Raw genomic sequence first — 25,823 nt, forward strand, 5'->3', positions numbered from 1 at the left:
GGAGAGGAACTCGTCAGCAGGGAGGGGAGTTCTGCTGGGTCTGTTGACAGACCCAGGAAAGCTCAGAGTCCATCAGCAGAAGGGTGGAACTGACCTTCCCTGCTCCAGCAAACTCCCTTGTTCGGGACCAGTCAGGTCCTGAGGATGCTGGACCAGGGAGGTCTATCCTGTGCTTCCTTTGTCCTGCATTGCCAGAACAGAAGTCTTGATGGTGTGTTATGAAAGCTAATGTTTGTACTTATGATACTGAACCACAAGTCTGACTCCCCTTGGCCTTGCACCTTTTGTTACAATTTCCCCCTGTGCAAAGTGAATGTACAATGCTGCAGAATGATCATCACATCACCTATGCTAGCAATAGTGTTTTATACTCCCTGGCTACGTCTACACTGGCCCCTTTTTCGGAAGGGGCATGCTAATTTTGAAAGTGGGAATAGGGAAATCCGCGGGGGATTTAAATATCCCCCGCGGATTTAAATAAGTATGTCCGCCGCTTTTTTTCCGGCTTGGGGAAAAGCCGGAAAAAAGCGTCTAGACTGGTCCAATCCTCCGGAATAAAGCCCTATTCCGGAGGATTCCTACTTCAAAGTAGGAATAAGAGATCCTCCGGAATAGGGCTTTATTCCAGAGGATCTCTTATTCCTACTTTGAAGTAGGAATCCTCCGGAATAGGGCTTTATTCCGGAGGATCAGGCCAGTCTAGACGCTTTTTTTCCGGCTTTTCCCCAAGCCGGAAAAAAAGCGGCGGACATACTTATTTAAATCCGCGGGGGATATTTAAATCCCCCGCGGATTTCCCTAATCCCACTTTCAAAATTAGCATGCCCCTTCCGAAAAAGGGGCCAGTGTTGACGTAGCCCCTTTGAACATCACTATCCCAGGGGAAAGCAATACAGAATCAGGCCCATGATTTTGTACCTTATGCCATTAGAAAAGAAAGCAGGCCTCAAAGGATGAATGTTAGGAAAAGCTGAGGTAGAAGGATTGTTAAGGAAAAAATAATGCAAGTAGTTTTGAAAAATAACATTCTAACCAATGTACAACTGATATGCTGGCCAGGAATTTTTTCACACAACTTTTAATAGGAAGGAATGGCAGGCAAAGGAGGAGTAAAGATATGTTTTGTTACAAAATCAGGGTTGGTCCTGGAAGCAAGAGGCAGTTTAGACTACAGCTGGGAGAATTTGTTCAGCTAATTTTTTGGGCTGGAGGGGAGAGGAAAGAAGGCTTGAAAAATGCGAATTTGGCAACAAGACTGTTGAGCAAATTCATGTCAGTTTTGCCAAATTGTTCATGTTGGGGGGGGGGAAGAAAGATTTTTTTAAGTTAAACATTTTGATTTTTTTAATTTTGTTTGGATATTTCCTTCAATTTAATTTAAAAAAAATAAGTTTTAAAATGCTCAAAATTGAAAAATTGGTTTTGACATTTTGATTGCTAAAAATTTGGTTGCGGGTCAACCCAAAACAATTTTTCCCCCAACTTTGCAGAATTTCCAGTAAACTGTAAAGTCAATTATTCATACACAACTCTAGTTAAGCATGAAACCTAGTATAGTTCATTAAAGATTGAGTTTTAGAATGTGTGCATGACTATTTTGCATGCCCTTGTTATGCAACTAATAATTAGCATTAAACTTAACCACCGTATCTCTGGAATTATAATTGATAATGTTCCCATTTATGAAGGAGAATGTACTGCTCTGCTTTGCTAGTTGGTAAGAGAAATTGGTTTCCTTGTCAAAATCTGAGGGATTTAGCCTAATATATAGTACTGCCTTCGGCACATTATTACTGTAAATAGAGATTCTTTCTGCATTACAGACTTTCAGGGTCTTTTCACTGGAATTCTTGGGTTTCTCAAGAAGTAATTATTATACTAATAGTAACTGGCTAAATTCTCCAAAACTTATTCATACCATTAAGCAGGATATGGAATTTATAGTGGCTCCATACCCTGGACTAGCAGTCTCTTCATTAAAAACAAATTCCCTGCCAATGTTTGTTTACTTTTATCTGATGATCCACTGCAGTTGCCTCAGTAAAGCAGGGCAAGTATTTAACCATTGTTTATTACTTTCTTTTTTTTTCAATTTCAAAACACTGCAGGGGGCTCTTTTTTGTGTGTTTTCCAAGACAGAAAAGATTTTATTACTAAAGCCAGATATCTGGAGCTTGCTACAGCTATGATACTGTGTATAAACATTAAGATCTAAATAAGTCTTCAGGAAAATCTGAGAGTTGATTTCCCAGAAGTGCACAGATCGTCAAAGGACAGGCAAGACAGGGGAAATTAATCCAAGTTCTCCTTTCCTTACAACAGTTTTTCTCAAAGTGGGCTGCAGGCCTGCTTTGGGAAAGCTGCTAGCAGGCCCACACTGCTTTGTTTATACTGTATCCCTTGGCTAGAAATGGTGAACCAGAGACAAAGGAAGCTGCGAGGTTCCGTGGCTATGGACCCTTTAGGTCAGGGCTACTCAGCACATGGCCCGCAAGCCCAGCCTGTTTGTTTGCAGCCCGCCGGTGGGAGCCAAAACAAAAAAGTAGCCAATATATTGATCTTCTGTTGATATACGTTTTAGTAGTTAAATTCCTGGACTATCATTGCTCATTAAATGTGCTGCTGTCATATGGGTGGAAACCGGGTAACTATTGCATTTTATTAATATCGGCAGAACTAACTTAAATGGCGCTTGTGTGTTGTGTAGTCTTGCCTTAATCTTTGTATTCATTCCCGTCAGTGTGAAAGAAACTAATTGCATATATATTTGCATGTACAGGCAGTCCCCGGGTTACGTGGGTCCAACTTAAGTCGGACCACTAGTTACGAACCAGGGGGGGAGGGGGCCCGCTAGTGCGGAGTGCCTCCCCCACTCCCCACTCTCGCCACCTCCGGCGGCACGGGGGGCGCTTCCCCCCAGCAGACCAGGGAGACGCGGAGCGGCTTTTCTCGCCGCGGAAGACGCGGGCAGCAGGACCGCGGCGCGTCTCGGCGGTCCCGCCGCCTGCGTCCTCCGCAGCGAAAAAAGCCGCTCCGCGTCTCCCTGGTCTGCTGGGGGGGGGGGCGCAGCTAGTGTGCCCCCCCCCCCCAGCAGACCAGGCATTTCTCGCCGATGCCTGGGGTAGAGCAGCTGGGGGGCTGCCGGGTTGGTACAGTAGCGCCGAGGAGTGGCGCTGTGGGACCAACCCAGCAGCACCCCAGGTGCTCTGCCCCAGGCGTGTCCGATTCAGCCGCTGCTGGTCAGTTTTAACAGCGGCTGAATCTGGATGCCAGTTCCGACTTACATACAAATTCAACTTAAGAACAAACCTACAGTCCCTATCTTGTATGTAACCCGGGGACTGCCTGTATATGCAACCACACTTAAGTTGCAGTCCTCTACATGTGCTGTAAGTAATATTGTGCCCCCCCCCCCCGGGAGCTTCCAAAGTTGAGTAGGCCTGCTTTAGGTAAACAAAGAGGGGCAGGCCCACTAGCAGCTTTCCCAAAGCAGCCTGAAGTCCACTTTGAGAAACACTGCCAGAAGAATGAACACACTTGTAGAAGTAGTAAATATTTATTGCATGGGAGCACCAAATGGCCACAATTCTAATCAGGGTTCATTGAGCAGAGCGCTATGCAAACAGAAATCAACAGTCCCTGCTCCAGAGTTAGTTTGAACCAATCAGATAAGCTCATTTTTCTAAGCTGCTAAGTCCATTTTAAGGCTCTCCCAATATGCTGAAAAGTTGAGGTGTTCAGTACATTGGAATGAAATAGATATGGATGTCAATCTATTCCCTATTTCTTTATTCATATAATTCTACCGATCCCATCTGGTATCTCTGTGTATACTACATAATGCTACCATCTTTTTTCTATATAGTTTCTTTCTTTTGGGTGTAATATTGCACATTTCCATCCATCTAGAACTTATCTACCTCATTATATTGTTTTATTTTCCAAACACAAAAACTATTAAGATTTAGTCTTATCCAATAACTTGCCCTATACTGCATGAAGCAATCTTTTTCCTAGTCAGGGCCTAATTTTCAAATATCAGTGCCTATCAGTGAAATAGGCACTTAGGTGTATAAATGTTCAATTAATATGAATATGACCCAAAACAAACCTCCAGAAACAGGATTTGTCTGTTCTATTAAGGCCCCTGTGTTTGAAAATTGGTGTCTCAGTACAAGTTATATGACCAGGAAGGGTGAAAGTATTCTTTGTTATATGTGTTCTGAATCAGATGGAGAGTTGTCATCTAGAAAATGGTTGAAGTCCCTCAAGGCCATTTGTTTCATTCTAGAAATTTTTGCTTTGTGGAGCTGAAAATACAGTGATACTACATTTTTTAAAAATTGTAAATGCACTGAAAATATGCACTAGAGCAAGTCTCCCACACATCCAGGGACAATTCTTTTCAAGTGCTCAAATTGCTGACAATAGGAAGTGATGAGTAAATACTGTAAATCTCTGTGGAACTATATAGTTATATGAGAGCCTCTTTATTGGGCTTACACTTTAGAGGAATTGGAGTAGCAATCTGAAATAATTGTTGCTTCTGATTACCATGGGAACTAGACAGAGGTCTAACTTTTTCAAAAGACAGATTGGTTGTGATTCACCTGCAGCTTACGCAGCATGATTGAGAATCTGAAGATTGATGTGGGTGAAAGAGAATGATTTTTTAGTGATTCACTAAAATAATGCATGGCATTTCAACCATGCCCGGTATTTCAAAGTCTCTTTCATTAGAGACACAAGGCAAATTCAAGTCAATGGGAGTTTTACTATTGGCTTAAATGAAGCCAAGATTTCACTCACACATTTTCCTCATTAGGTGTAAAATTCACCTCTAGGTAGAGATCTGCACAAAGCCTATGCCTTCAAGAAAGTCTCATTTAAGATCTCAGGGGGGTAGCTGTGTTAGTTGGTAACTCAATGAGTAGTCCTGCGGCACCTTACAAAATAACAATAATATATATAGTACAATGAGCTTTCGTGGGCAAAACCTACTTCTTCAGAAGAACACTAAAGTTCATCTTAAGAGTGGGTTTTGCCCATGAAAGTTCATGATACTATACATATGTTTGTTAGTCTGTAAGGTACCATAGGACTACTCATTTAAGATCTATTTAAGCTGTTACTTATTATTTATATTACTGCAGCACTCAGGAGTCCCACTCACATATTACCACTCAACTGAGATAGGTGCATTATATGCACAGAACAACAAGAAGGTCACTGTCCCCAAAAGATCCTACAATCTAAGTTGGGCTTAACTGGGGTAGAGACGTCATATTACCCATTTCCATACAGGTGAATTTCACCCATGGGTTCCTATTTGACCACAGAGATTTAGAGCTAAGTTTCAAAGAATTCAGCATGAAGGTATATCATTCAAGATGCAACTTGCCTTCAAATAGCTAATTGGTATTGGTGAAAACATGCCACCACAAAAATAAAATCTTAATAAAAAATTCAGTACATATAGGTATCTGCTATTGTATTTTTATAACACATAGCTAGAAATGGATTCAGCGGCCAAGTCACAGCTGCTAAAAATACTAGGCCTGATTCTCCACTGTCTTGTACAGATTAGTCATGTATTTATGCCTATAAAAAGCTGCTTTAAAATCAGAATGGTAGCATTTTACATCCACTAACTTTACAAAAGTGTAAATGATCTCACAGGTGCACGACAATGGAAAAATCATGTCTGATGGAAATACAGTCTAGTCTGCTTAATAAGGAGATCATTGCTAGGCAATGTGTTTCTTACATCATTCAGAATTTTCCAATATGCAATCTGTTCTTTCTCAGCTGAAAGTGAAAACACCAAAGAGGACATCATCAATCCAGTATAAACTCAATGGAATGTATATTATCATTAATACCCTGAGAACCCTGTTGTACTGAATGGGCACATGGTCTTTAAATATTAGATGTTATGGAATGGATTGCGACTCAAACCCACACAAGGTGGGTTATATACATCTGCATGGACTCCCCACATATTAGATCTGATTGTATAGCTGTAAGTACACCCCAAGCTAATTTTCTCCTGATATAGCAGGCCACTGCCATAACAACCTCCACTACTGTAGCAAAAAGAAAACAGAGTAGGATTTGTGACTTAGAGGTATGTCTTTGAGGCACAGTCTTCTTGGGTGGCCGGGAATTGCGGGTCCTTTTGAATTGCCATGCCCTGGGGCAGTTGCTCCCTTTGCATCCCCTTCGACCCCTCTTTGCCTCCCTGACTAGGCCATTCCTAGGTTGGTGCACCTGACATCATCTCTTGCTCAAAACTGGACCTAAAGATATAATCCGTTCGAAGCAGAAAGTCTGATTTTTTCAGCTGAAACAAGAAACTGTTTGGTGTCAATTAACAAAAAAGCAAGCCAAACTGCACTGAGGTTAGCCCAAATGGTTTGGTGCAATGGGATTTCCCCTCCTGCAATTTTGGGAGACTTTCCATTAATTGACACAAATGAGCTCTGGTATAATGGTTTGGGGCTGTCCTAAAACTCCCCTCTCTGTCTTCTACTTGCTAAATAAAACAATCACAATCTCTTTTTTCCCCAGGAGCTTAATCATTCTTGTCGCCTTTTGCCAAAGCCCTTCTAAGTCTGCATTATTTTATTTATTTTTTTACATAGGGAGTCCAGCAGTGCACCAGTGTTCCAGATGAGGCTATCTCATTGATATTCAATGTTATTCTCCATACTACTCTTACTTATCCTAACATAAGCTTGTATAGTGAGTGGAAGAATGGACTGATGTTCTTGTAATGCAGTGATATTGCTCATATGAGTTATGTGCCCTCTTGTCTCCAAGTGTCCAGGCACAGAGGGACTGACAGACCTGACAGGCTCTTGGACAAGGTGCAGGGGAAGGGGCCTGGCTCTGTGCCCCATGAAGGGATGGGGCCTTGAGAGGAAAGGGTGGGGCTGAGGCTAGCGCTGCCTGGAGTGCACCACACGAGTGCACTTTAAAGAGGCCGGGGCTCCAGCCGCTGCTGCAGCCACAGTACTGGCAGTGGCAGCCAGGAGCCCCGGGCCCTTTTGAATTACCAGTCCCTGAATTGCAGTTGCCACCTTTCCTCCATCGGCAGACCTGCCTAGACCATTGTCCATTGAAGGATGGGATGCAATGTCATAGCAGGCAGCTAGAGACACAGCTTTGAGATTGGAGAGTATGCTTGCACTAGCGCTGGTGATGCAATTCTCAATTTGGGTAAATGCACATGCACTAGCTTTGATGGAGCTAGCATGCTAAAAATAGCAGCATAGCTGTGGCAATGTGGACAGAGGCATGGACTAGCCACCCAAGTCTTGGCTGGGACAGTACTTAAGACAGCTTGCCCAACCTGTCACCTGAACTGCTATTTGTTGTATGCTAGCCTCATCAAAACCAGTGCATGTAGGTTTACCCAACCTGGGAATTACACCTCTAGCTGCAGTGTAAACATACCCTCCGCAATGTCACCAAGGAATTTGGGAAAACTTCTTAATTATGGACTGACTGGACAAATTGCAGGTGTATGTCTTTGACCAGAGGACATTGCCTCATAGCCTCAAATTGTTGAAAATGTTTTTCTCTGCAAATGAGCATGACTAGTCTCTTCACATTTTGTTCTTCTAAAGTTTGTTTCCTTAAAGCACCTGAGAGAGAAATCTTCGGTGCTGGGAATATGTCTTTTTTATGAACAAAAAGTATCATATAAATGTTACAGTGCCATAAGAAATTGTTAAGATTAACAAGAGTAGTTAATTAAAAAAAATAGCAGCTCTTTAACTATGCTCATCCACATATACAAGTATTTAGGAGAGAAATCAAAGTGACATTTTTTTCCACTGAAACTGCAGGAGGAATGTTGATGGGGCAGAATACACTTCCTTAAATTGGGATTTAACCAGGAGAATGCGGTTAATACATTTATTTTTGCAAAAAGCACCATTAGATCTTTAAGTCACAGTTACAAACACTAAGAATCTCAGTTTTATGTTTCCGTCAAAAGGAACAGTTCTTAGATGTGCAGGTCTTTGGAAAAGTAAAAGAAGAAACTTGCAATTCAAATTAAAGGACATACACCCAGATCCTATATAAATTGGTGCAGCTCCTTTGAATTGCTCCAGCTGAAGATCTGTCCAACCGTAGTGAAGTATTTGGCAGTTGGTCAAGAAGCTGTGAAGAAAAAAAGATGGAGAGGAACAAAAACATTAAGAAACAATGAAAACCCCTCAGTGTTCAGAGGTTGAATCCCTGGTGGGCTGATTCTGCAAGGAGCTAAATGCCTCCTGAGAAGGATCTGAAAAAAACAAAATTAAACAACATAAGAAAGCAGGAAATGGTTACATATAGCCACAGAAACACTCATTAACACTGTGAATTCTTTATAAATATCATTCTCCCAAGAGGAGGATAGCCCTGTCTCTTGTTTTCTGAGCCATGTGTGTGGGCTAGGATTTTGGTATAAGACAAGAACTGGAGTTTAGTCATTGTCATCCTTTTGGTGATTCACCTCAGAACAAGATTGAAACTGGCTAGTAGTTAATCAAATTACTGGCATCCAGTGTTAGCATCTTGAGCACTGACTGAACTTTTGTAGGCTTCAGCTTGATTGGCAAATTTCCTCCTTCAAGAAAGGCATTCGTGATCTAGTTCAGAAATGGGCCTAACCGTTCTCTGCCACCTGAACAAATGCGGTGTGGCTCAAAGTGCTTAAATACTGGGTAGGAATCCTTATGTGACAAATGATATAATAGCTATATGCATATATTAAACCAATAATAGCAGATCAGAAAGTTTCTTATCAAGTGTTGTTAGAGTTCTCAGCCGGAAGCTTTTCTCAGCTTTTAAACAAGTACAAGTTATATCAGATGTAATTTACTTTTCCTGACATTTATTGTTACAATACTATTTTAACCCCCAAAACCTACTGACTATTTACTATAGAGCAAAGGAGCTCAAATGTGTGAGTGACTTTTTTGCCCTTGAGAGAATGGAAGACATGTTGATACATAAGAGGGAGGTAGTAATTACAAATAACATTTAGCTCTCCTGAGATGGAAGCATGGAATCTTTTCAGATTCCTTTTTTTTTTAAACAGGCTCCTAACAAATTACTGTATGTTTTAAAGCTAAATGCTGTAAATTGTTGCAATTCAAAATGCCTGGTCATGCACTGACCTTCATACATTTTGGTTAAATCAGTGGGAATTCATACATGAGGACTAAGTATATGGTATACCTTTAATAGCCTACGTCTGCGTGCCCAAATGTTTCTGTTTTGCTTTACTGAAACATATTAATGGGGTGGCTTTTTGGATGTATGCCATGTTATGTTCTGTTAGAAAAAGAATTTGATTAAATAATTATGCCAGTGCTTTAATAGTTTAAAAAACACTTTCAGCCATGTGGAAATGTACAATTAGTTTGGTGTTCTACAGGAAACTTACAGTAGTTATGAAACTAATGTGTTTTTAAATGACCCATTCATCATTTAACACTACAGTCCACAGAAGTGACAGAACATTTACCCTGTTGCAATTTACCATACATGCTGACATGCTCAGAGACAAACCTGAGGTACAAAACTTGAAAACTAATCAAAACTCCTCTAGGGAGTTTAGGAGTATGCAAATCAGAGATTTAGTCCAGCTCTGGCAACAATATCACTACAATCTTTGCATGAGAAAAACATTGTTATATTACATAACATGGAAGGCATAACACAATAATGTGGTTAGGCAGTAGTTATATTTTCCTTTAATGCTTTATAAACCAATAAACTGAAAAATATTGCAATGAAGTGCCTTATTCCCATGTAAATAAATTTCCTTGAGCAAGAATATATTTTTAAAATATGAACATTAAATGTCATTAGTTGGTTCATGTATAAAAGTGAAATGTACAAGACTCTGATGATCTTAAACCCATCTGGTGCCACTCATAGCAAAAATATCCATAAAAACTGCAGCAGTACTAAAAGATGCAAACATGTCAGTATATTAATAATTATTTTTCTGTAACCTACCATAGGAACTACTAGATGAACAAGTAGTAATCATTTACTTATATCAACAACTATAAAAAATGTTGGAGAAAATATGTAATTGATTAATTGTACAACATGAGCAAAGAGAAATGGGCGCAGATCATCAAATTAGTTCTTGTGCTGAAATATCAATCACAAGTTCATTAATTCATTTTTCACTGAAGGGCAGCAGAAGGTTCTGTAATGCAACCATCATAGTCCAATTGATGCTATCGTCTATCTATTAGTCCTTTGGGCTCCTAATGCAGTATAGGGCCTACACAGTCATTCTCCATCTCTTGCGATCCTTAGGCGATAGTCTTGATTTGATCCCATGTTAAGCCAGCTGCTTTTACTTCATCCAGGCAGCTTCATCACCATGTTTGTTTGGGACATCTCCTTTTCCTCGTTCCATTTGGATTCCATTCTAACACTTCTCATGATACATTCCTCACAGTCCTTACGCAGAATGTGGCCTACCCAACACCATTTTCTCTTCTTAATCTGGACCTCCATTGGTTTCTGATTTGTTTTGATCCACAAGGTTTCATTTGGCACTCTATCGTACCACTTTAGCTGGAGAATATGTCTAAGGTATTTATTGACAACTGGTGCATTCTCTTAGTGTTGCTCTGGACAATGCATCACACCTCTGAGCCATACAACAGCACTGATTTTACACTGGAAGTGAAAATACATAGTTTAGTTCTTGTTGAAATGGCTCTTGTACCCCAGATTGGTCGTAATATGGCAAAAGCTTGTTGTGCCCTTTCTTATTCTTGCACTGATGTCCTCTTCGGTTCCCTCATTCTTGCTGATAACACTCCCCACGTATACAAACTGATCTACCTCTTGCACTGCTTTTCCTTCAATTGTAATTTCACCTTCCTGTCTGTTGTTAATGTGCATCAACTTGGTCTTCTCTTGACTAATCTTGAGACCCACTCGCTCAGCTGTTTCCTGTAGGGCATCTGTCTTCTCTTACATATACTCTAACTTGTCTGCAAGCAGGGCTAAGTCATCTGAAAACTCTAGATCTTCAAGTTTCCTAGTTTGAGTCCATTGGAGTCTCCTTCCTGAGTTGGCATATGCTGTTTTTGTGACCCAGTCTAGGACAATCAGGAAGAATAATGGAGAAAGAAGGCAGACTTGGTGTACACCTGTTGTGACCTGGAATTTTTCCAACAATTTTCCATCATCGATGACCTGGTGTCAGGGTGCAAGCCCCCTACCGTGCCTCAGTGCCCCCTGACTGTCCTCATCTAGCCTGTCTCAGGGCAAGTTACAGTCTGTATGGGTTGCTCATCATTGGCATATTGTCTCAACTGCTCTACTTACTTAGTCAGCCTCATGATCCACCCACAAACCAGGGCTTTGTCTCCAGCCCCTAGCCAGGGGGAGTCTTGGCTGGCCCTCTTCCAGCCGTTGCTGGCTATCCCCAGCTTGTCTCCCTCCAAGGAGCTCCTGCTTCCTCTGCAGTCAGCTCTCCACTGGCCCTCCCCTAAGCAAACAGTGCTTCCCTATTTATAGCTGGCAGCTGGGCTCTCACTCGCCCTAATGGCTTCAGCTGGGCTTTTCCAAGCCAACCGGGCTTTTCTGTGTAGCTGACAGCTGGTCCCTCTATTCCCACCCTGGCTCAGGGCCTGAGTCTTGGTCTTAAAGGGGCCAGTGCAGGGCAGGCGCCCTGTCACACCTGGCAAGAGTATTCTTCATACAGTTTCTTGATGATGGTAATCAGTTTGCCTGGAACTCCATAATGTTGCATGATGGCCCAGATGGACTGCCTCTCCACACTATCGAAGGCTTTCATAAAGTGTATAAAGTTGATATAGACTGATGCTTGCCATTCAATGCATGTTCTACAATGATCCAAAGTGTTATTATCTGGTCTGTGCAAGATCGTCTTCTCCTAAAACCTGCCTGTTCTTCTCTGAGGATATGTCTACACTAGAGCGTTATTTCAAAATATCTTATTTAGAAATAGTTATTTCGAAAAAGCTTATTTAGAAATAACACGTCTACACACAAAATGCATTTCGAAATAGCTTTTTGCTATTTCGAAATAGCACGTCCACGCTGAGTGGATGCTGAATTGCATTTAAGGCCAGCCAGAACCAGGTCCAGCAGGGCATCAGGTCAGGAGTTACTTTGTGTGGCTGCTGCCTGAGGCTATCTGAGGCCTGTGCTTAAAGGGACCCCCTCTGGACAGCGGGGTTCTCAGCTTTCCCTGCTTGCTTGCCTACCTCGATGAGGGACAGCAAAGCATTTTGTCTCTGTGTGCTCTGGTTGCCCCCATTCGGGACACCATAGCACTCTGAAACATGGAGCCAGAGCTGCCCCTGGGCACTCTGGTGCTTCTCTTGGACACATTGCTGTGAGCCTGGCTGCACTTTCTTCAAGCTGCCGTCTGGGATGTCCATCGGGGGGCTATTAGTATCCAGGAGGCACTACAGGAGAGCTTCCACCCTGAGGAACACTAAGAGCCTCCCTGGTCTGCCCCATTGGGGGCTTGTGCCTCATTCCTCCCTCACGTCTTTCCACTTACCCCCCTCCAACTCTCTTCCTGATGTCATAAAATACACGTATTTTCATGAACACAAACTCTCTTTATTTAACAAAACTGGAAGGGAGGATGAAACTCTGGTGAGATTGGGGAAAGGAGGCGGGAGAGGGGAGAAGAGAGGGTGGGAGAGGGAAGGGGGAAACCTGAAAGGAGGGAGCTGGAAGGGGGAAGCAAGAGGAAGAAGGGGGAGGGAAAGCTCAGGGTTGGGGGTCTCTCCGGACCAACTTGATTTTCATGCGAACCTACTCCTGGGTTCACATGTGGCCTTTGGTGGCCAGCTGGCAGCTATCCTGCAATAGACGGCCATGTTCCTCCATCTAGTGCGGAGATCTTGGACGTTGGGGGCATCCCCTCCCAAACCTGAATAAGGTCCATGATCTCCACCCTGGACCAGGAAGGCGCCCACCTTCTTTGGGCCCTGGCAGGCTCCTGGGAGCTGGCAGACTGCTCCTGGGGAGCGGTGGAGGGCTGGCTGCCAGTGCCTTGCTGGCTCATGTTTTGGGGCCCACTGGGACAGGGGAAGTGACTGCTGGCTCTGGGCTGGCAGGCTTGGAGCTAGCACAGGCACTGTGGCCAGAATCAACCCCATTAAGGGCTCCGGAGGAGAGGGGGGCCGGGAAGAGAGAGGAGTGTTCTTGGTTGTGCCCAGAGTGGCCACCAGTATTCCCTGGGAAGAGCTGGAGGCCCCCTATTTTGATATAAGTGTCTACAAAGCACTTATTTAGAAATAGCAATTTTGAATTTGGTGTTATTCCTCGTAGAATGAGGTTTTCCAAATTTGAAATAAGCGCTCCACTATTTCAAATTAATTTTGGCTGTTATTTCGAAATAACTTTGCTGTGTAGACATACCGTTAGTATGCGGTCTATGGCATCTTTCATTCGTTCCAGGATGACTGGTTAATACTTTGCTTGGGATGGACAGGAAAGTAATCCTCCTCCACCTTTCACACAGTGACAGATCACCGGATTTAGGGAGTTTCACTAGCAGCCCTTTTCTCCAATCCTTTGGAATCTCTTCTGTTATCCATATCAGATTTAGCAAACTGTGTAGCTGGCCCACGATAGCAGCTCCTCCTTCTTTTAGTACTTCAGGTGGAATATTATCAGGTCCTACTGCCTTGCCATTCTTTAGGTTCCTTATTGCCTTCAAGACTTCCTCTTTTGTAATTGCCCCAGTGTTGATGTCAAGGGGTCTCTGCTACTTCTAGTTGTAGTGGATTTGATGGTGGTGGTCTCTTGAATACTTCTTCAAAATGCTCCTTCCATCTGGCTAGCTGCTCATCCACTGAGGTAAGTAGCTGACCATCTTTGTTTTGACAGGTCTGTTTGGGTTTCTCTTCCTTCCACTGTTATGGAAACCTCTACATCATTCAAAAATCAAAACCATCTCAGTCCAGGGAAGACCAAGGGCTCCGAGGCGGAGGCTTATGATGTACAACAGTCAAACCCAGAAGGACGCTGTCGTACCGATGACCCTTAGTCGACCTTAGATGCCCTTGGGGAGTAACCTGCTAGAAGAAATGCATAATGATTGGCATGTGGAATGTAAGAACATTGAGAGAACAAGGGAGATGTGCACAAGTGGCAAAAGAAATGCAAGTGTACAAACTCTCATCCTAGGCATTTGTGAGGCCAGATGGAATACCTTTGGGGAGACTAGACTACAATCAGGAGAGACCGTATTATATTCAGGAAAAGAGAAATGAAGATGACATCCATGAAGCAGGAGTAGCTCTTCTGTTTTCCAAAGAAGCTGCCAGAAGTCTGATAGAATGGGAGCCAGTAGCAGAGCATCTGATCAGAGCCAGATTTGAATCACGATTCCAGAAGGTTACCAACATAATGTGCTATGCCCCAACTAATGCAGCAGTAGAAGAAGAAGAGAAAAAACAGTTTTATATACAATTGCAATCAGTGCTTGACAAGATACCTAGACATGATATGCTGATCCTGATGGGAGACATGAATGCCAAGGTAGGCAGTGACAACATCGGTACAGAAAAAGAAATGGGAACACATGGTTTAGGCCAGATGAATGAAAATGACAAAGTCTTTGCAGACATGTGCCGTTAATGAACTTGTAATTGGAGGCACACTTTTTCCACACAAAAACTGCCATAAAGTAACTTGGGTATCACCTGATAATTGTACACAAAACCAAATCGACCACTTCACAGTCCAAAAGAGATGGCAAAGATCTCTGGAAGATGTGCATTCTTGGTGTGGAGCAGACATCGGATCAGACCACCATTTAAGTTTAAGTTGCTAAACTTAAAATGAAACTTGCGGCAAGAAAATGACAGCCCAGCACAAGAACCAAATTTGATGTGAGGAAGCTGACGATACAAGAAATGAAAGAAGCCTTCCAGATCACCTTGAGCAACAGCTTTGAGGCACTCTGAAGCAAGGAAGGAGCAGAACAAACTGTGGAGGGAGTCTAGAGCTTAATGAAGGAAGCAATAGTGCAAACATGCGAGGTGGTATTAGGGCGACCTTCCATTAACTGGAAGGAATGGATCAGAGATCAGACATGGAGGATGATCGAAGAATGGAAGGCACTCAAACTACAAGTCAACCAAGCAAAAACAAGAGACCAGAAACAACCTGCATCATCCAGATACCATGAAATCGGTAGGGAAGTAAAGAAAAGTCTCCGTAAGGATAAGAGAAATTTCATAAATGAGATTGCGGAAAAAGCAGAGGCAGCATCTAAACAAGGGGAGTTGAAAACCCTGTACAATACAACACGAGTTTTGAGTGGAAGGAATTGATGCTATACTGTACCATTAAACTTTATCCGTCTTTGTGTCTTGCAACAGTTAAGATTTTTGGTGCTCTGAACTTCCTTGCTGGCTGGACGCATAAAAATCTTCCATCAGAAAGACAGCTGTCCCTAAAGTTTTGATGAGTGATCTATGTAAAGGACTGATTAAAAAGAAAAGCAAATAGTTTTAGCTGGACTGGTATAACAATGCTGTAAGACAGTAGCACTTTTTAAACAGTATCTGTTAAACATTAACTATGTTTTTGTTTGAAATGAAGTAGGGGCTTCAATGCCCATACACTATAAAAACAGGCGCACGTGAGCAGCCTGGTAGAGTTCAATGGACTCTTTACATAGGAGACATTGCACATACGTAAGTATTCTTGACTTCTGGAAATGGTTCAGCCAGCACGGGCTAGTTCCTGAATCATTCATATAAAATGCAGTTTTCCATTGGGTTGAATGGGAAAAGGATCAAACTTCAAGAACTATACTTTTAAGTATTTGAAATCTGAGTAATCCCAATGAAGCCATGCTTAAATTAAGCATCTGCTTAAGTGCTTTGCTGGATTGCAGTCAAAAGATTTCTGTTTACACTGTTTTAGTTTGTTTGGTGGAAAATGTGGGTTTTTTAATTAAACTCAAGTGCCTGCTTTCTATGGAAATTTTTTTTTATTTTTTTAGAACTCTCTCACCTGAATACCAAAACAGTTTAGATTTCAGATGAAATGTTTAAAACTTTGAATTCTCACTGAAACATTTAAATTTCCTATAGAAAATGTAAATTAAAATGATTTTTTACCTTTCCACTGAAATTTTTTGTAGAACCCTTCCATCCCTTTTTTAAACCATCTCTACCCACTGTCTTAGAGCATCAGGCCATACATATCTTTTATATTGTTAATACAACTCCATTGAAATAGACTAATATTAGTGCCAAACCATGCCCTGGACCTTGTAGTTGTGCTAAATCTGAATATAAATATTGTTGTCATAAATGACCTCCTTCCATTAAAACCTTCTTCAAGTCTACTGGCCTGATTCTACAAAGTACTGAACATAAGAACATAAGAAAATAAGAACGGCCGTACTGGGTCAGACCAAAGGTCCATCTAGCCCAGTATCCTGTCTACCGACAGTGGCCAGCACCAGGTGCCCCAGAGAGGGTGGACCGAAGACAATGATCAAGCGATTTGTCTCCTGCCATCCCTCTCCAGCCTCTGACAAACAGAGGCCAAGGACACCATTTTTTCCCCTGGCTAATAGCCTTTTATGGACCTAACCTCCATGAAATTATCTAGCTTCTCTTTAAACTCTACTATAGTCCTAGCCTTCACAGCCTCCTCTGGCAAGGAGTTCCACAGGTTGACTACATGCTGTGTGAAGAAGAACTTTCTTTTATTGGTTTTAAACCTGCTACCCATTAATTTCATTTGGTGTCCTCTAGTTCTTCTATTATGGGAACTAATAAATAACTTTTCTTTATCAGCCCTCTCCACACCACTCATGATTTTATAGACCTCTATCATATCCCCCCTCAGTCTCCTCTTTTCTAAACTGAAAAGTCCCAGTCGCTTTAACCTCTCCTCATATGGGACCCGTTCCAAACCCCTAATCATTTTAGTTGCCCTTTTCTGAGCCCTTTCCAAGGCCAAAATATCTTTTTTGAGGTGAGGAGACCACATCTGTACACAGTATTCAAGATGTGGGCGTACCATAGTTTTATACAGGGGCAGTAAGATGTTCTGGGTCTTATTTTCTATCCCTTTCCTAATAATTCCTAGCATCCTATTTGCCTTTTTGACCGCCGCTGCACTCTGTGTGGAAGTTTTCAGAGAACTGTCCACGATAACTCCAAGATCTCTTTCCTGATTTGTCGTAGCCAAATTAGCCCCCATCATACTGTACGTATAATTGGGGTTATTTTTCCCGATGTGCATTACTTTACACTTATCCACATTAAATTTCATTTGCCATTTTGTTGCCCAATCATCACTCAGTTTTGTGAGATCTTCTTGGAGTCCCTCACAGTCTGCTTCTGTCTTGACTATCCTAAACAGTTTGGTATCATCTGCAAACTTTACTACCTCACTGCTTACCCCTTTCTCCAGATCATTTATGAATAAGTTGAAAAGGACTGGTCCCAGGACTGACCCTTGGGGTACACCACTAGTTACCCCTCTACAATCTGAAAATTTACCATTTATTCCTACCCTTTGTTTCCTGTCTTTTAACCAGTTCTCAATCCAAGAAAGGACCTTCCCTCTTATCCCATGGCCATGTAATGTACACAAGAGCCTTTGGTGAGGGACCTTGTCAAAGGCTTTCTGAAAATCCAAGTATACTATATCTACTGGATCCCCCTTGTCCGCATGTTTGTTAACCCCTTCAAAGAACTCTAACAGATTAGTAAGACAGGATTTCCCTTTACAGAAACCATGTTGAGTTTTGTCCAACAAATTATGTTCTTCTACATGCTTCACAATTTTATTCTTTACTATTGTTTCGACTAATTTGCCCGGTACTGAAGTTAGACTTACCGGTCTGTAATTGCCAGGATCGCCTCTAGAGCCCTTTTTAAATATTGGTGTCACATTGGCTACCTTCCAGTCATTAGGTACAGAAGCCAATTTAAAGGATAGGTTACAAATCACAGATAATAGTTCAGCAATTTCCCATTTAAGTTCTTTTAGAACCCTTGGATGAATGCCATCCGGTCCCGGAGATTTGTTAACATTAAGTTTTTCTATTTGTTCCAAAACCTCCTCTAATGACACTTCAATCCGGGACAGTTCCTCAGATTCATCACCCAAAAAGGACGGTGCAGATTCAGGAATCTCCCCAATGTCCTCAGCCGTGAAGACTGAAGCAAAGAAATCATTTAGTTTCTCCGCAATGGCTTTATCGTCCTTGATTGCTCCTTTTATAGCTCGATCATCTAGGGGACCCACAGGTTTTTTAGCAGGCTTCCTGCTTCTAATGTACTTAAAAACATTTTGTTATTTCTTTTTGAGTTTTTGGCTAGCTGTTCCTCAAAATCTTTTTTTGCTTTTCTTATTACATGTTTACACTTGATTTGACAGTGTTTATGTTCCTTTCTATTTATCTCACTAGGATTGGACTTCCACTTCTTAAAAGATACCTTTTTGTCCTTCACTGCTTCTTTTACATGGTGGTTAAGCCACGGTGACTCTTTTTTAGGTCTCTTGCTATATTTTTTAATTTGGGGTATACATTTAAGTTGGACCTCTATTATGGTGTCTTTAAAAAGTTTCCATGCAGCTTTCAGGGATTTGGCTCTAGTCACTGTGCCTTTTAATTTCTGTTTAACTAACCTCCTCAGTTTTGTGTAATTCCCCTTTTTGAAATTAAATGCCAGGGTGCTGGACTGCTGAGGTGTTCTTCCCACCACAGGAATGTTGAATGTTATTATATTATGGTCACTATTCCCAAGCAGTCCTGTAACGGTTATATCCTGGACCTGATCCTACACTCCACTCAGGACTAAATCGAGAATTGCCTCTCCCCTTGTGGGTTCCTGCACTAGCTGCTCCAAGAAGCAGTCATTTAAGCCATTGAGAAATTTTATCTCCGCTTCTCTTCCTGAGGTGACATGTATCTAGTCAACATGGGGGTAATTAAAATCCCCCATTATTACAGAGTTCTTTATTTTGGTAGACTCTCTAATCTCCCTCAGCATTTCTATGTCAGTATCGCTGTCCTGATCAGGTGGTCAGTAATATATCCCTACTGCTAATTTCTTATTATTGAGGGTATGTCTACACTACAAAGAGGGTATGTCTACACTACAAACGAACGGACGTTAGTTCGAATTAACTTTGATAGGCGCTACACTAGCGCTCCGCTAGTTCGAACTTAATTCGAACTAGCAGAGTGCTTAGTTTGAACTAGGTAAACCTCATTCTACGAGGACTAAGCCTAGTTCGAACTTACTAGTTCTAATTAAGGGGTGTGTAGCCCCTTAATTCGAACTAGTGGGAGGCTAGCCCTCCCCAGCTTTCCCTGGTGGCCACTCTGGCCAACACCAGGGAAACTCTATTGCCCCCCTCCCGGCCCCGGACACCTTAAAGGGGCACGGGCTGGCTACGGTGCCCGTGTCAGGTGCAAGCCTGCCAGCACCCAGCCAGCAGACCCTGCACCTGGCACGGCTCGAGCCAGCCACCCGATGCCCCCCAGCCCTCCCCCTCTTCCCGGGACCAGGCTGTCGGCTCCCGGGAGCTTGCCCAGGACCGCAAGAGGCGGGCACCCGCCTGGTCTAGTGCGGACATCATGGACCTCGTCCACGACCTCCGCACTAGGCACAGGAAAGTGGCCGCCTAGGGCAGGAGAGCTGCCAGCCTGGCCACCCAGGAGCAGGTGTCCATGAAAATCAAGGTGGTCCACTGAGACCCCTGACCCTGAGCCCTGAGCTTACAATGGCCGTCCTGGGTCAGACCAAAGGTCCATCTAGCCCAGTAGCCTGTCTGCCGACAGCAGCCAACCCTAGGGACCCTGGAGGGGATGGACCGAAGACAGTGACCAAGCCATTTGTCTCGTGCCATCCCTCTCCAGCCTTCCATAAACTTTGGGCAGGGACACCACTCCTACCCCCTGGCTACTACCACTCCATGGACCCAACCTCCATGACTTGATCTCACTTCTCTTTAAACTCTGTTCTAGTTGTAGCCTTCACAGCCTCCTGCAGCAAGGAGTTCCACAGGTTGACTCTTTGCTTTGTGAAGAACAACTTTCTGTTACTAGTTTGAAGCCTGCTACCCATTCCTTTCCTTTGGTGTCCTCTAGTCCTTCTATTATGGGAACTAATGAAGATCTTTTCTTGATGCACCCTCTCCACCCCACTCATGCTTTTATAGACCTCTATCCTATCCCCCCTTAGTCTCCTCTTTTCTAAACTGAAAAGTCCCAGTCTCTTTAGCCTCTCTTCATATGGGACCTGTTCCAAACCCCTGATCATTTTAGTTGCCCTCCCCTCTCCCATCCTCTCTCTTCCCCTCTCCCACCTCTTTTTCCCAGTCTCCCCAAGTTTTGCTCAATAAAGAGAGATTCTATTTTTGACCACACGTTTTCTTTATTTTGTACATCAGGAAGGGGGGCTAGGGAAGGGTAAGTGGAAGGAGGTGAGGGAGGAATGGGGTACGAGCCCCTGATGGGGAGGACTGGGCTGGCTCTGCAGGCTTCTGGGGGTGGAAGCTCTCCTACAACCCCCCAATTGTCCCCTCTCCCCAGATGGCAGCCTGCAGCAAGTGCAGCCGGTGTGATGGCCGAGTGCTGTGATGTGCCCAGTGTGGGCACTCAGGGCACTCCAAGCCAGGACTGCTTTGCAAGTAGGGAACCCCTGAGAACTGTCTGTCCGGGGTGAGGGTTGGGTCCCTTTAAGCACAGCCCTCGGCTAGCCTGAGGCAGCAGCTCCACACTCTAAGTCTTCATCTGATGCCCTGCTGGCACTGCTTCTGGCCATCTTTAACCCCGGTTCAGGGTCCACTTAATGTGGACATGCTAGTTCGAATTAGCAAAACGCTAATTCGAACTAGTTTTTTAGTCTGGATCCGTTAGCTCGAATTAGCTTAGTTCGAATTAACTAATTTGAACTAAGTTAGTTCGAATTAAAGCTATAGTGTAGACATACCCTGAGTGCCTTTACCCTCATTAAATGGGAACTGAGGGCACTGAGCTTCTCATAGGAGGCTTTCAGTAACACTGCAAGATCAGCCAATACATTTATAATTGGGTTGTCATCATTGTAGATTAAGTCCGAAAACACATATCAACATAAGAAATCTTCATAAACAACAAGAAGTCCTGTGGCACTTTATTGACTAACAGATTTATTGGAGTATAAGCTTTCGTGGGCAAAGACCCACTTCATACATCTGACAAAGTGAGTCTTTGCCCACGAAAGCTTATGCTCCAATAAATCTGTTAGTCCAGTGTTTCTCAAACTGTGCTCCGCAGAGCCCCAGGGCTCTGCAAGACATCTCCAGGGGCTCCACGAGATAGACAAACTGGAAACATCGATAGGTACAACACATACAATCAGTGGACCACTGGGGCTCCGCGTAAATTTTTATGCATGTAAAGGGCTCTGGAGCCCAAAAAGTTTGAGAACTGCTGTGTTAGTCTATAAGGTGCCACAGGACTTCTCGTTGTTTATGCAGATTCAGACTAACACAGCTAACCCTCTGATAAGAAATGTGGTTATTTGAATTCTTTTCTTTTTACTAATAAATTCTTCACATATAAAATTTGTTGAATAATTCCGTACCTCCTGCTGATTCAATTTTGGTGTATTTATTTTCTTCTAATCTTAAAAGGAAAAAGGAAAGTCATATATGGGTCAAAAATATAGCAGGTTATTAATTTTAATCACCATGGAATGTAATAAAGTGAAATAGGTTAATCATTTTCTATATCAACTGAATTTATTATTATCTGCTTGCATAGTGGTAGCCTCCAGAGCCCCCGAATCAGGGATCAAAGACCTATGGGTAATAACACATCCTGTATTATTAAGTATATATATATAGACAGAGATAGAGAGATAAGTATGTCATATCCGTGTCTTGTTATCAAACAGGAATCTTTAAAAGTAATGCCTATTCTCTCTGTCTCAAATAAATACATAGATAAATAAATAGAATTGTGATGGGTCCAGCATAAGGCATACAGACGAGTGCTAAATCTGAAATCAAGCATTTGCTGCCTTGCTATTGTTGGAATTTAAGTAATTATATACAAAACTATAAAGAGCATAAATATATATTGCAGCCCCCTAATCTTGTTTTTACACTGACTACAACTAAAACATTGAAAAAATATATAACAGTTACCCATGAGTGAAAAATTACTTCATATATATCATGGTCAAAACAGATTGTTGCTTTATGATTTCTGCAGTAGATGGATGGAAATTTAAACAAATGGGAACAATGACCATAGCTACTTAAATAATTCCATACAATCAAATGGTTCCCTATGCTGGGGTCAGTCTTACAGAAGTAAAAACATTTTAATAGATTAAAATGAATGGGGAAAGCAGAGGAAATACAATACACAATGTACAAGTACCTTTAGGTTCAGTCTTTGTCTGACTAGGAGCCATGGTAGCAGCCTCTGATGGCAGACCAACGTATACACCACCATAGTTCCTTATTTAAAGAAATAATTGAAGAGAAATCATAGCTTAGTGTTTAGGCATTCTACAAGAAAGCATTAGTTTAAAAGTCACTTTAGAAAGGCCATAGACAGACAAACAGGATAATTTGTAACTACTTTTATAAAAGAATCTCTTGATGCCAATCCAATTAAGACGCTGCCATTTTAAATGTAATACATTTTATTAAAACTGAGCCCTTCTTTGACAAAAATAACTTTAAACTTGCCATTGATTTTAAAGAGAAACATATGCTAGGAAGGGAGCACAGAGCTAATTGCTCCTCAATCAAATTCTTCGTACTTTCCATCAAACCCTAACCTTTTTATGACAACAAATACCCTCTCAGGGTATGTCTACACTACCCCGCTAGTTCGAACTAGCGGGGGTAATGTAATCATCAGCAGTTGCAAATGAAGCCCGGGATTTGAATTTCCCAGGCTTCATTTGCATGAAGCCAGACGGCGCCATTTTTAAATGCTGGCTAGTTCGAACCCCGTGCCGCGCGGCTAGACGCGGCACGGACTAGCTAGTTTGGATTAGGCTTCTAATCCGAACTAGCTGTACACCTCATTCCAGCCACAACCCAGCGGCGCTGCCTGGTGGGGCTAGAAGCCTAGTGTGCTGTAGTGGGGCTGCTCGGTGGAGCCAGGAGCCCAGTGTGTCATAGTGGGGCTACCCAGTGGGGCCAGGAGCCCGACATGCAGGGAGCTGGGCTGGAGCTGGGCTGCCAGGCATAGCAGGGAAGAAGGTAGGGGGAGTGGCAGGGCAGCAAAGCTGGTGGCAAGGGGGAGTCAGCACGGAGGCTGGTGGCTGGTCGAGGGTTGGGGGAGCTTGCAGCAGGGGAGCCAGATATGACCTTCCCTGGTTCGGCAAAATCCCTCCTCCGGGACCAGTCAGGTCCCCTGGGTGCTGGAGTAGGGAGGTCCAACCTGTACAACAAAACACAAGGCAGAAACTCTCCAGAAGGTTCCTCATGGAGATTTATTCTTTCCTATCTCCAACCTTTGTTCCTCCCTCCCCCAGGTGATCCTCATTTGATAACAGAAATTTGCTTGAGCTATTTGAATTCAAGCCATTCCCAATACAATTCCTACCTCCTTTTGTCATCTTCTGACACCGATTCTTCTGTTCTATAATTTACAAAAATAAAAAAAACTCATTAGCAAGCAGTTTATTATAAAAACTCCATTCATCTACTGTTTAGTTGAGGCAGGAGGCAGAGGAAAAAAATTATCAATCAGAGTGTAATCTAGAGTTATTATTCAGTATTTGGTGCCTACTTCATCTACTTATGTAAGAGGATAAAACACATTTATTACTTACCAATGTATAATGTGTATACAAATGAACATAACTTGACAATACAGTGAACTAGACTTTCATAAATGTCCAGTCAGAAGATTTTATAGAAACTTTTTGTAAAACAAAATGTTGATTTTCTTTGAAGCAAAAGAAAAGCCAAATAATCTGATTTAAACTCAGTTATTTACAACTTTATAAATAGAGTATGCCTTTTATTAGACACTTACAGTAAGATTATGGTTTGGATTATGCATCCACAGGAAATGGGCAGACTTTTGACTCAGCCCATCAGTATGCTAGCCAGCAGAGTTGTTCTGATGTGGAGGATACAGTAACCAGCTTCAGGTGTAGGGCTGGCACTGATTGTATCACACTTCAACCAGTGTGGAAAACAGAGACTGACTGGTTACTCTCCAAATTACCATTTGGTCCCTGGTCTGCTGCTACAGCAATAGAATTGTGTGTCATCTCTTACTACGCTCCAGTGCTAAACCCACAATCTAGCCCTCAGAAGACGTTTCTGAACTACACTATTAAAAAAAGACTTATGTTTATCGTTATGAATCATTTACTTAAAAATATCAATGTGCTGTCTATTCAATAGAGAAAGCCAATTTTGCAATTAAGTCATTGAGCCCATGGGAGTTTTTTCAAAATATATATAGCAGAAAGCAGGATATGGCCTTAAATACCAAAAGACAAAATTTGAGCTCTCAGACGATATTCTCCTGAGAAGGAACAATTAGTGCTGCAAAAATATTGCAAATATTTGGATAGGTAATCATTTCTTAACATTTTAATCTTCTTTCCACTCAGCTATTAAAGATATAATGTGTAAGAAGATACGTCCTCTTCTTCCCCACCAATGGACTACCAGCAAAGAAGGTAGCAGTATTTAGAACTTCAATCAACTTAACATATAATTAGCATGGCTTTATGAGTCTCTGACGGTGCTCTAGCCCAGTTCATCCCCTCCCACAGCTACCCTGCAGGAGAGGCCCAAGGGCAGGCAGTCTCTGGGAGAATTCTCTCACAAGTATTTCCTGCCTTTTTACACTGTCCCATCAGATAGGACAGCTCCCATTGGTTGGGAACAGCAAACTGCAGCCAATGGGAGCTATGTGTGACTATATCTGCAGCTGCAAGGTAAATAATCTGTCAGTTGGCCCACCAGAGGCTTACCCTGATGAACCATGTGTGGCCTGCTAGCTGCAGGTTACCCACCACTGCAGTAGTGGCTGCTCAAAGCTGGTTACAGCTCTCTGATCCTCAACCAGTTGGCTCAATGGAAGTTATAGCAGAAAACAGCCTCCTCTTATTTCTGCCATTGGCATAGTTGCCAGAGCTTACACATAAAAGGGATCGGCCACAACAGAGCTTGGCTTTACTGCATCCCTCCTCTCCTACCCCACATTTCACTCACAGTGTGCTGCACCACCTCCTGTTTACACTGGCAATGAAGGGGGCAGCTGGTGTAAAAGACAGCAAAGGTGCCTCTTTTAATTTTTCCTGAGCAGAGATTTCCTCCTATACAGAGGGAAACACAGTAATAGAGAGGTAGCCGTGTTAGTCTGATCTTGCTAAAACAAAAGGAAAAACTATGTAGCACTTTAAAGACTAACAAGATGGTTTATTAGGTGATAAGCGTTCGTGGGCCAGACCCACTTCCTCAGATCAAATGATATAGGACCTTTAATCACCAGTTCCCGTATTCCATGTCCATTTTATGACATACACTTGCTGCCATTTTTTAAATTTTAATTTCTAAATATTTCTTTCTTAGGAGGATAAGACTCCTCTTTTGCTTCCTTTTACCAGCAGACCTCAAATGGCTTTACAAAGGAGGTCAGTATTATTATCCCCATATGATCTGAGGAAGTGCGTCTGGCCCACGAACGCTCATCACTTATTAAACCATCTTGTTAGTCTTTAAAGTGCTGCATAGTTTTTCCTTTTGTTTTAGGGGGAAACATAAGCAGATTTAAATTCATTTTG

General features: G+C 42.5%; 1 protein-coding gene across 2 annotated transcripts in view; it reads right to left on the reverse strand.

Annotated features, from left to right (window-relative positions):
* Nucleotides 1-5,061: 5,061 nt before the first annotated feature.
* C1H12orf75 (chromosome 1 C12orf75 homolog) overlaps nt 5,062-25,823 on the reverse strand; it is a 35,569-nt gene continuing 14,807 nt past the window's right edge. Inside the window, exons 3-5 of one of the 2 annotated variants that reach the window (XM_075938538.2) lie at nt 23,621-23,656; nt 22,439-22,518; nt 5,062-8,296 (exon numbers count right to left, since the gene is read on the reverse strand). In XM_075938538.2, coding sequence (XP_075794653.2) covers nt 8,229-8,296; nt 22,439-22,518; nt 23,621-23,656 — 184 coding nt within the window. In that variant the 3' untranslated portion in view covers nt 5,062-8,228. The other variant, XM_075938528.2, reaches the window with a different exon arrangement.

This window comes from Pelodiscus sinensis, chromosome 1 (assembly GCF_052426305.1).
Source record: "Pelodiscus sinensis isolate ZL-2025 chromosome 1, ASM5242630v1, whole genome shotgun sequence".
In the NCBI taxonomy this organism is placed as follows: Eukaryota; Metazoa; Chordata; order Testudines; family Trionychidae; genus Pelodiscus; species Pelodiscus sinensis.